At 43.5% G+C, this 12640-nt stretch overlaps 1 protein-coding gene across 3 annotated transcripts in view; it reads left to right on the forward strand.

Moving 5' to 3' along the window:
- Positions 1 to 12640, forward strand: part of PPFIA2 (PPFI scaffold protein A2) — a 1995062-nt gene that overhangs the window by 1810026 nt on the left and 172396 nt on the right. For all 3 annotated transcript variants that reach the window (XM_085652973.1, XM_085652974.1, XM_085652975.1), the window contains one exon: positions 3471 to 3646. In XM_085652973.1, coding sequence (XP_085509099.1) covers positions 3471 to 3646 — 176 coding nt within the window. The remainder of the gene's footprint in view (positions 1 to 3470; positions 3647 to 12640) is intronic.

Genomic DNA, 12640 nt, shown 5'->3' on the forward strand with positions numbered 1-12640 from the left:
CGAAAAATAATTTTCAATTTCTTTGGTGTTCTGTGGTGGTTCATTCTAACAAGTGTAATATTCCCAGGAGACTTATCAACTTTGCCTTTCACATCATCTTATTGATTCCACAAGCACTTAAAAGAAAGGGTTAAACTTCATATGTATTATTTTTAATACATTTGTTGTGTTTGACATTAGGACATTCATAGAAGGAAAGTAGTTGGAGGAGACATACTTTTCATAAATGATAAAGTGAAAATATTGTGGACATTCACTGTCTTACTGATAATGTCATATGGAAGATGACACACAGTTGAACGGGTCATGCTGCCAAAACATTTGGAAAGTAAAAACACATTTTGAAACACTAGTTGTAATCTTTAAACCTTAAAGAGTATAGTGGAACCCAATTCTTACTTGTCATTGTGTTGGGATGTGGAATGTAGGACGAATTCACCACATTGGACAAGAAGACAGAGGGAAAGATTTTTGATAAAGTCTCATTACTAAAACAGACTACAATGTGATTCTTAGGGCCTTTTTTAAAGATTTTGACGGATGGGATACTCTGTCAAAATATGAGGGCTATCCTGTCCACTGTATTACAAGTGCCAGAGCTTTTAATCCAATTGTATTATGGACAATGGGGCATCCGTCACATTTGTTACCCGTAGGCCCTTAATTTTCCATGGCTGTGCCCCTCCCTTGCAATCATATTGTGCCATCCTGGACATCAGAGCGGTCCGAAAAGGCCTGAAGAGCCCCTCTGATTCTCACAGGTTGCATAGAAGCCAATCCAAATTCCTTAAACACTTGGATCAATTCGAATTCATCATTTCTAAATGTCTTCTTCAGCACATGAAACCATTTTTTTTCTGCACTAGGAAATGTATGTATATTCCATCTGTAAATTGTATGTGTTGGAAATTGGAATATTGAGTTGAGAGGGGTGAAAGCTCCACTCAAATAATAAATACAATCCTTGTCAGGGTGAAACACAAAAGTTACTAAATATACCTTTGCTTAAACTTTTGCTAGCTTGGCATAAAAGGAGTCCGGCTTAACTTAAGGCAATGTGTAAAGTATTTTTGCAACACTCAAACAGTAGTAAAGAGACAACACCAAAGAAGAAAAATCCCAAACCAATTTAAAACAATAGAGGAATATGTATTAAAGAAAATTTACTTCCAAATGACAAAAATCCAATCAGTAGAACCAGAAGTATGAGTTTTTAAAGTTTTAGGTGAAAATAGTGCTAAAAAGCACAAACTGCCACTCGAGGTTTATTTGATCGCATTGGACTGGTGCAAAGTCAAAAATTGAGGCTGCCCATGATGGAACGCGAATTGGCTTTAGGGACCAGGCAAGTCCTTTTGAACAGTTACCTTCTCAAGTCTGCGCAGATAGCTTCTGTTCACTGGGACCGTGAGGAGGCAGTTGTTGGCAAGAGTAGAAGGTCGGACTTCCCGGATGGTCACTGTCATAGCGCCAAGAGCCGGTCATGTATGGAGATGCGCGTGAGCGGTCGATGTGGGGCCTTGCTGTTTGCATGAACTGCACGTCTTTATGGGGCTTCGCATTGGCAATTGTTGTGGACAATCTCTGTCAGCGGGAAGTGCAGATCTCGCTGGAGCTTGGCATTTGTGGTCGTTGCGGGTGATGTTTCTGGTCAGGAAGAAGTCACTTTGTTGCAAGGAGCCCAAAACTTCTGTATCTTCATCTTGAGGTCAGGAGGAGTACACTGATGCCAGCCAAGGGTCCAGGACATGGGGGCACCTCTGGGGGATCAGGACTCACTCCAGCAGATGCCCGCAGTAGGGCTCAGGTAGATCCAGCCAGGTCCAGTTGATGCTGGTCTGCTGGGCAGTTGCAGGGAGGTCGCTGGAAGCTTGTTGTCACTCTATAGCTCAATCAGGAGGTCAGTCAATTGACACTTGGAGTCACTTCTGGGCTTCTGGGGAGTCTGGAATCAAGGAAAGTGGTCCAATCTTCTTTCTTCAGACAGCAGGGAAATCTTCTTCTGAATCTTCCACATTACCAAGAATGTTCTGATCAGAGGTTCTGAAGGTGCTACTTTTATACCTGCTGCCAGCTTTTGTGTGGGGAAATTTCCTGGCCTACCCCCAAAACTGCTTCTGGTCAGTTCTTCCACTTCACCTGGTTCCTGGCACCAAATTGTCTAGGACGACAAAGGCAAAGGCAGGTTGGTGTCAGGTTGCTTTGTGTGTGCTGCAGTCAGGGCCTTATGATGTGCAATCAGGGCATGGTGCAGCTTCTCCTGAGCCATCCTGTCTCAAAGATCTACTCACCTCACACCTAGCCATCTTTTCTCCCTGTGCCTGGAAAAAATACACAACACACAGCAGGAGAGTCCATGTGACCCTGGACATTGGTAGAAAGACACATTTGGTTTAGGCAGAAAAATAATAACTTTGTAAAAGTGGCATTTTTAAAATAGTACCTCAACATCTGATATTACCATTAAAGAGGATTTTAAATTACAATTAATTTGAGTGCAAACCGCATTTTTCAATCAGGTCCCAAATTGAAGTTATCACAGATTAATTGTAATAAATTAACCCAGTGTTAGTCTGTGGGAGAGATAACCTTACAATTATGAAAACAGCTTTAGGGGTTTTTCTTTTACTGTCAGGACATATACAACCTAAATACACATGTCCTAATTTTGACACAATGGGCACCCTGCCCTATGAGCTGGTAGAGCCTATGGTTTAGGCCTGACAAAAGGTTTATGTTGCCAGGTCAAAATAGCTGTTTAAGGCTGCAGAGGCAGGTCTGAGACATGTTTTGCAGAGCTACTATAGTGGATGGTACAAAGGGTGCTGCTGCCCACTAGAAGCATTTAATTTACAGGCCCTGGATACAGGTAGTACCATTTACTAGTGACTTAAAAGAAAATGTATTCTACCAATTAGGTGAAGGCCAATTATACTGTGTCTTAGGGAGACAGCACAAGGACGCTATTCCTGCTAACCAGTGGTAAAGTGTACAGAGTCCGAATGCCAACGAAAATTTGGGAGTGTAGGCAAAGAGTCTGGAGAATATCATGCAAAAAATACCAGAGAGCCAAGCAGAAATACAGGCTGTCTAGAAGGCAAATATTTGTGGCACAAGAGAAATAATGTCCAACAGTTACCTCAAGAATTTGCTAGTTTCCATGCAAGGTAATAATGGTACGCAAAACAGTTGACTTTTAAAGCCTGTGAGCCACACATGTGGTCACTGTTGTGGCCACTGGCCCCCCTTAAATGATTTCTCTGAAGTTAAACCTATAAGACTACACCTTTGTTCCAAAATGATATGTAAAGATGTTACACAAGTCCCACATGTTTGTGCCACTCATTTATTTGTAGTGCAAGTTTTCTTGTATAACCATCATTGTTATGTACACATTGCTCATAAAAATCTTGTGTGTTTTTTTTTTGTTGCATTTACTCAATGTGTGATCTACTTTCCTCTCTTGGTAGACTCTAGCATATGGCGATATGAACCATGAATGGATAGGCAATGAATGGCTTCCTAGCCTGGGGTTACCTCAGTACCGAAGTTACTTCATGGAATGTTTAGTAGATGCCAGGATGCTGGATCATCTGACAAAAAAAGACCTCAGAGTGCACTTAAAAATGGTGGATAGCTTTCATCGGTAAGTTCGGTTGAAGATATCAATAAAGACTTTGTTTTGTAAATGCATTAAAACCAAGAAAATAGATAGGAAACATGTTTTTAAATTACTGCTAATAAATCTTAACGATAGCTTTTATTATATGAAAATCACATCTATTGATGGTGTTTATTATTGTTCGTTTTGGTTAAACAAAAAGAATGCAGCGAATGGCGTTTCTCTGTACATGTAGAGGACTACAGTCGGGACATTTTTCATAAAACACCTAATGCTAAAGTTTTGCCATTGGCAAGTGGTGAATGTAGCATTTGGTGATGTTATATTCTCTGCCGATTTCCATCTGTATCCACTGTCTAAAATCTACTTCATGCTGTCTAATGCGTACTGGAAGCTAAAACAACAATCCCTTGCACACGCCAAACAGTGTATATTATATATCATTAACAGTAACAAAAAACACTTGTGTTCTTCCGTTGAAACAGTCCCTTCAGTTTAATCTTGAAATATTTAGCCAACACGTGTTGCGTCGCGCCTCAGGGTTGTACGCAGCGACTTCTTCAGGGCTAAGAAACAAACAAGTGTATAGAAGTTGGAAGTAAAAGATATTCATCACTAACATCTGATGTCAGTTACCTTTTGTGACAGTATGTCTATCGCAAAGAGCGGCTCAAGTCCAATTCTCAAGCCTGTGGAAACCCATGATGTTTTTTAAAAACATATCACCATTGCTGTCAGAAGCCAGACTTGTGCAGTTTAAAGTGATTGCTATTCCAAACAGAATCGTCCACAATGGAAGATAAGCCTGTTTCTGGTGACTTATTTTGTGACATCCAATCTCCGAACACTTACTAGTGACTTTTTTAAGGTGATTTTAAGAAACACGGCACCCCTCAATTTTGCTTGACATTAAGAAAAGGCATATTTTTCATTTAAAAAGTACCTATAATCTCTTTGTATGGACCCTACATGGAGAAAAGGTAAAAGGGAAGACAATAATGTGGTATTAGAATTTCGAATCAACTAGGACTGGTGAATAGTAATAATTGTGAATGAATACTGCAGGGAAACCAACCTTAATTCCGGTTGTATTTCCGATCCGGAATGGGTTCTAGAGCTCCAGTGATAATTACACAATGAAAGTCATCAGGGTATACTGTGACCAAAATGTAGTGTAATCCAGAAGACTTTTCTGGGGATAACCGAAAAAGAAAGACGGAACAGGCCCAGTTAAAGCAGGGCATTTTCTGGCCCCATTCGTAGATGTCGTCAGGAAGTCTTTGCTGGGATAAACGCGAGCCCTAAACACAATAAAGGGAAGATAGGGACTTTGTCACAATTATTATATATATCATCCCCATGTAATACTAATAAGGAGCTGTTGGACTTGGCCCTTTTTGCAGGATCATCCCTGAACATTTTGCTTTCCTCCTAGCCTTTTTTCTGATATGGTGTTTGTGGTTTTAGGACTCTGGGCACTTTAGCACTGTTGTCCAGTGTAAAGTGCGTGTGCTCTCTGTGTTAAATATGGTAAGGATTGGTCGACACCTGTTTGGCATATTTAATTTACCTGTCAGTCCCTTGTAAACTGGTAACTCATATACCCGGGGCTGCTACTGGTGGGCTTGCAGCGCTGATTGCGCCACCCACCAAAGTAGCGTTTCAAACCTATCTCAGGCTTCTGCCATTGCAGGGACTGTGCGCACAGTGTTACTGCTGCTGTGGTATGGCACCTAAAGTGTGTGCCATGCCTGTGACCCCCCCCCCCTTTTACTACATGTCAGTCACCCTTAAGGTAGGCCCTAGCTCGCCCAATGGGCATGGTATATTGTAGGTAAAAGGTGGGACATGTACCTTAAGTGTGGGGCATGACCTGGTAGTGACAAACCGCCATTTTGGGTTTCTCACTGCTGTGAGGCTGCCCTCTCATAGGAATGCATTGGGGATTCCCTGATAAGTGTTTCAGTGGTAATACCTGATATGAGAGAAGCAGTGTAGTCAAATTTGGTATGGTTGGGATAGTAATAATATATGCTGTGCAATGGTGTGTGCAGATTTATTATCACTATTTTAGTAATGCCACTTTTTAGAAGTTGACATTTCTGTGTGCTGTGTGTCTGCCTGCCTGATGTGGATTGCATGTCTGCCTTTGGAGTGACAGTGGCTGGTGAGGTGTGTGTTGCGCTCCAGGAGGGGCAGGGTGAGTCAGCACTAGGCCTAATAGGGCATCTGCATTTGGATTAGTGGGTGGAGTAGTCCCCAGACCCTTAATAGGTCTGTGCCTGCCTATGTGAATGCAAGGTCCGCCCCCCTGTGGTGTGTCTGATGACAGAGCCCCAACCTGACAAAGGGGAAGAGGAGCACTGTAAACAAAGTGCTCCACACTCCCCAGAACCAGTTAGGACTGGTTCCCCCAAGCCCTATGCCAGGGCAGACTAAGGAATTTGGGATACAAGTACTGGGGCTGTGAACCCATGAGGTTTTGTGCTTTGTGCTTCCTTATGCTGTTAGTGGGTCTTGCTGCTGCTGGGCCCCAGGAGGAACCGCCATGAGGGACTGCCTCCCTGCTGGAGGGCCCTGTGAGCTTGCCTGCCTGGGCCCAGCCTGGTGCCCCTGAAACTCTGATTATAGCACCTCGTGAGCGCTGCACCTCTTTTTGGCTTCTCCAGGAGGAGAGGAGCCTGGGTGCCTTGCAGCGCGCTGCTGCGGATTCTGCCGAAGCAATCCCGGCGTGGGGACTCCCCCGAGTTGCTGAGAGAAGCGGGATCCCACACCGCAAGCTGGTGCCGTTGTTGGTCTAGCGGGAGCCACCCCGCCTGCCGGTGCCGTTAATTATGGAGGGAGTGCCCACCCCGCATTTGTGCCTCTTGAGCGGGAGCCCACCCCGCATTGTTACTATTTTATGAAGCGGGTCCCCACCCGCATGTGTGCTCGTAAAGCGGGAGCCCACCCCGTATTGGCCAGGAATCACCGTTGCGGCCTGAGATGAAGGAGAGAGAGCCGCCGCCACCACAAGCTACCTGGAAGCCAGGTAGAGGTGCGTCTGTGGGCAGGGCCTGCAGCAACTATTGAGCCTCGCGGGCTCCCTCTCTGCCTCCTTTGGCCTCGAAGAAGCCCCGCAGTTACGATTGGAGAAGGGATGGCGCGAAGCCTGGAGGAGGACGGGAGCCTACCCCGCCTCCGTGACTGGGAGCGAAGTCTGGCGGTGGGTGGGTTCCTACCCCGCATAGAGGAGCACTCAGGAAGTCGCCGGAAGACAGGCAGGTCGTCCCTGGAGGAAGGCGGGGCCCCTGTGTGCTGGTGGGAACCCGCGTGTCTGCCTCAGAGGAGGAGACCCCGGTGAGTGGAGCTGCCGAGGCACGTTGTCAGTGCCCACCCCGCTGCAGAAATGGAGACCAGAGGAGCCCCTGATCAGCCCCGGTGAGTGGGGCTCAAGTTGGGCAGGTGTCCCTTGGGCTGATTTCTTTTTTGGGGCTTATTCTGGTTCCCTGAGGCACCGTGGTGCCTGTGCCTATTTTCCTTTGGGGGCAATTGCGTGCTTAGAGTCCCAGAGTGGGGCTCCCCAGGTGCAGTGGTGCCAAGGCAGTTGCCTACAGCTGCCCTGCCGGACAGAGGGCAGCTGCAACATTGGGCAGAATTATTGTAGAGTCCCAGTGGGGACTCAGGAGGCACAGTAGTGCCGAGGCCCAATCTCACAGCTGCCCCGCAGAAGCGTGGGCAGCTGCAACGATGGGGGTACATACCCTTTTTAGTGCCAGGTAGGGGTGAGTTGCAACCCACACCCCCAGCGCATTTGCGCACCAGTGATTTCGCTGTCTTGGCAGCCAGAGGGCCATTGGGAAGGTCCTACACTTATGCTCTGACTTTCTGGACATAGGGCATTTTGAGCCCCAAAGGAAGGCCAGTTGGCCTGGGGCCAGCATTATGGCGTAGATAGGGCGCAAGGCCCTAAGGTGATGTATGCACCTAATTAGTGTTACTGTGGTGCACTTCCAAATGTGTGCATCATGTGTTTATGCGGATGCTTGCCAAATGTGATTTATGCACCATGATTATTGCACAATGTGTTTATGCTGGTGAGGCTTATTGCGTAATGAGTTTATGCTAATGAAGTTTGGGCATAATGTGTTTTAGGCCTAATGTGATAATGCTGAGGTCATTACTGTAACAGTAGCTACTGGTTGTGTTTTATTTTTACTACCTGCATTCTGATGTTTCTGACCGTGGCCCAATTGGCCTAGTCCTGTATGTTATCCCCTGTGAATATTGCTCAGTGTTAGTTGGCACAGTGTATATTGTGTGATTATGATTCTAATGTGTTTTGGAGAATACAAAGGCTATCTTTTATATAACCTTGTGTGGAATTCCTTTTGTGGTGTGCCTAGTGTGTTGCTGCTGTGTGTCTGTGTTGCACAAACGCTTTACACATTGCCTATGGGATAAGCCTGACTGCCTGTGCCAAGCTACCAAGGGGGTGAGCAGGGGTTATTTTTAGCGTGTAACTCCCTTGCCCTGTCAAGAGTGATGGTTTCAGCCTTGCTTTGGCGCAAGCCTTAGCCAACCAGAAATCCCATTGCTAACAGGAGCGTACCCCCCCCCATTAAGGGGGCGCTTCTCAGGAATCTATAGTAGACCACTGCTGAGTACTACTGGGCATCCTAACAGGGGCGCTTACCTCGGTTTCATAGCAGGGCTGCCTCCGGTGTGTCCGCAGAAGGTACTGAGTTTGGCCCACTGAGGAGCCTGCCTAAATATTGGCGAGACAGCGGACATAGGATACCCAGTAGTACTCAGCAGTGATATACTATACATTCCTGAGACGCACTCCTTATTGCTGGTATGAGGGACTTACTTAGCCCCCAAGAGTGGTTGTACTACACCATGCCGTCATTCTTCTTGATAGATTTATCAATCATACACACAAGATCCATATTTAAAGTACGTGGGGCTTCCTGACAACATCTACAAATGGAGCCAGAACATGCCCTTGCTTAAGTGGGGTGTATTCACAACTGTAACTGGGCCTGTTCTGTCTTTCTTTTTCATTTATCCCCAGAAAATACTTCTGGAATACACTACATTTTGGACACAGTATACCCTGATTCCTTTTTCTGTGTAATTATCACTGGAGCTCTAGAACCCATTCTGGGTTGGAAATACAACAGGAATTCATTCAGGTTGGTTTACCTGCAGTATTTATTCACAATTATCACTATGCACCAGTCCTAATTTACATTAAGCTCCAAGCACTCCAAATTCAAGTCCAAGTTCGTACTTTTATTCAGACAGTATTCTACATATTCCATGTGACAGTTCCTTTGTACAAAATTCGTAGCTAAACATAACAGCTTCATGCCACAGTTTCATGCCAACACGTGTTTCATCCATTTTGTAAAGCAGGACTTCATCAAGGCTGAAACAAATGTAATGATGGCGTCAGGAATGAGAGGAGTTGGTTTAAGCCCATACACTATCCTAGTGCTCTGCAGTTCAAAGGATAAGAAGGTTCAAACGTGTAATGTGTTAATCATCGTATAGAGACATCAAAGACGAAGATATATCGTGTATTTTGGTTTTTTCTTTCAGGTTCGTTTTAAAAAACAGTCTCTTTTTGGATTATCATTTCCAGTCAGATTATGTAAGAATAGTGACAATTAAGGTGAGCCGCATTCTAACGCTTGGCCATTACTCCTGGTATAAGGACACTTCAAGCACACACTTTACGGGTTTGATTTAAAGCACGTTTGTGGTGACCTGTTGTCTGTCTCTCCTTCTCTTTAATAATTCTTTGATTATGTTTCTAGATATATGCGTGGCTTTGATATTGATTTGGGTTCTCTTGTTACACTCTCTATACACACCATTTGTTGGAGGTATCCTACACATGGATCTATCTCCTCTCTATACAATGATTAACACATTACACGTCTGCACCTTCTTATCCTTTGAACTGCAGAACACTAGGAAGGTGTGTGGGCCTAACCCAACTCATTCCTGACGCCATTATTACATTTGTTTCAGCCCTGATGAAGTCCTGCTTTACAAAACGGATGAAACACCTGTTGGCATGAAGCTGTTATGTTTGGCTATGAATATTGTACAAAGGAACTGTCATATGGAATATGAAGTATAATGTCTGAATAAAAGACACTGGAAATCAACGTACAGTATGAACTTGGACTTGATTTGGAGAATCGCAAAGAGTCTGCTATACATCAGACTTGATAAGACCTATAATGTCATTTGGAAGTCATATAGGGGACATTAGCAGAATAATGAAGAGACACTGGCAGTTATAATGGGTGACAGTAACATGGCACCATTTCTTCCCAAAAATCCCAGTATTACATTTCGTAGAGGGAGAACACCGGGTGGACATATCAGTCCTAGTTCTCCATCTCAAGTAAGAAAACATGATTGGCTGACAGCCCGCAACAGAGGCTCACACAAATGTGGCAACTGCTCAGTGTGTGGACTCTGTATTGAGTTGAAGGAATTTTCTTATAATTATAGCCCTAAGTTCCTAATTCACACCAATATTAATTGTTCACAAGATTTGTAGTGTATATTTCAATCTGTAAATGTGAACAAATCGATGTGGGGAGCACCATTAAGATGTTCAGGGAAAGAATCCAATAGTATTTCAGGGCGGTAAAACAAGGTGACTTAAGATATCCATTTGCGGTGCACAAACTAACCTGTGAAAAACAGGACCATCATAGGTCCCTTCGCTTTCATGGTCTAGAAATGGTACCACCACTTGAGAGGGGTGGGAACAGAGACCTTTGACTACGACGCCAAGAGGTGATTTGGATTATGTGCCTCAGAGCAGTAGAGAAGGGTCTTAATATTGACTGAGAGTTACACTATTTTTTAGGAGATTAGTAGAAGGAAGGACTGCCGACTATGAATTCGACCTTATGCAATTCTCCTATGGAACCTGTATCGTGTTCTATACAAAGTATATACATCTGCAACTGTCAACTGTAACAATGACTGTATGACTTGTATCAATTAATACAGTAAGAGCATGTATACACATGAAGACTATCATAGATATTCAATGATTTTGTTTCGCTGTAGCAGACTAATGTATATATTCTATTTACACACACAATCGTGATGAATTGACTGTGCTTTCTTCACCTTCCCTTTTCACACTAACAACGTAAATAAGATTTTAACTTTATATTCTCTTCTTCTTCCCTTGGTAAAATAATTAGGAGTCATAACCATGTTGATGTGTTTAGGTTCTTATTTATTCTCTTGTACCCTTCCTGATTTCTCGAAGCGGATCTGTTTTTAATAGAGCCATACAGGGGCGCCTATGAGATATTCTGCCACAATGTCACCTTTATGAATTGACTAGGTGATTATGGATGGATTCTATGGTCAATGTCTGTATTAGGCTTTACTCTGAACTTTGAGTCTACTTAGGTAATTTGGTAAGGCAAATCGGGGTTATACATCTCTCTTTGGACCACAGCATTTGGTGCTTGGATAGACTCCTTTGCATGATATGGGATATTTGATGATATTAACCTGGTACTAATATAAGAGTATATGACCTAAGACCTGAGGGCTTTGAGTTACGATTATTGGCAACACATATATTTTATCTTTACGCAACATCTGATCATTGGATAGACCCCATTGTTTGACATGGGTTACTTTATGATACTTATTTGAACTATCAACTATAGCGGATAATTTCCAAGATGGCAGCTATGGTTTTGAAATGATCTGATTATTTTATTTTGAAATCATAAAGAGCCTTGCGTGATTTTACGCTCGATGATCGAGACGTCGACCCTATAATTCGCTTCAAGGACTGACTTTAACTGTCTATGATGGGCATGGAGATATTGATATGGTGGTAACTAAGGCAGTCATTTGCCTGTTGCACATTCAAATATGGCTGCCAATGCCAGATGTCGAGATGCGCGCGGACAGTTGGCTGTTACGGTTTTATGTGGTTACTCGGTTTTGAACGCATCATGTATCGAGTTGCGAGCTATAGGACATGATAGGGAATGGATTGTTACGATGTAGGACCAGCGTTTGGTTGGCTTCTGATATTGATTTTGTTTGAAACACACTCAAAGATGGTGGCCAAAATTAAACACATCCCGGGTGTGTTTCCGGGAAGTCCCACTATATAAACAGGAAAAAGATGGCGCCTACGCTGAACGCCAAGATTTTCGTAAGGGTTGGAGCACTCGGCCGACCGGTAAGGCTTAGGGGTGTTCCCATGTTGCGTGCTTTGTAATATACGTTGTTCTATATCCTGGATACTGGGGCAGCTTATCTGGTATAGTACTCTCGGGACTCTGGGATTAAAATGTTCCCTTTGGTCTTGTGGTTTTCGCTCTGTATAACGAACACAAGCGTGTCATGCATTGATGTTTTGCATGTGAGAACTTTTATCTAATGAACTCCCCGTTATTTTACCCCAGTGATATAGAGTGGCTTTGGAGCACTACGAACTTTGTCATTTGCAGCGCAAATAGCTGTCTTGCTAATTTTGTAAGGTGTGGATTTACATACACTATACGATGTTGAATTGGGTAATAATGTATATTTATGGACTCATGTGTCGGTTTACGAATATTAACATGATACTTCTAATTACATACCTAGTCATGGTGGAGACATTTGATTGAATTTCAGAATACAGACGTTTTCTATACTTTTCCACTTCCATATATCATGTGGATTGAAGCTTAATACTGTGGTAAGTAGGACAGTGTTAAGTGTCCTATACTATTTCTGGTACTTGTCAAAGACGAAGATATATTGTGTATTTTGATTTCTTCTTTCAGGTTCATTTTAAAAAACAGTCTCTTTTTGGATTATCATTCCCAGTCAGATTATGTAAGAATAGTGACAATTAAGGTGAGCCGTGTTATAACACTAGGCCATTACTCCTGGTTTAAGGACACTTCAAGCACACACTTTATGGGTTTGATTTATAACACGTTTGTGGTGACCTGTTGTCTGTCTTTCCTTCTCTTTAAT

The sequence above is a fragment of the Triturus cristatus genome, chromosome 4_1, assembly GCF_964204655.1.
Source record: "Triturus cristatus chromosome 4_1, aTriCri1.1, whole genome shotgun sequence".
Classification (NCBI taxonomy): domain Eukaryota; kingdom Metazoa; phylum Chordata; class Amphibia; order Caudata; family Salamandridae; genus Triturus; species Triturus cristatus.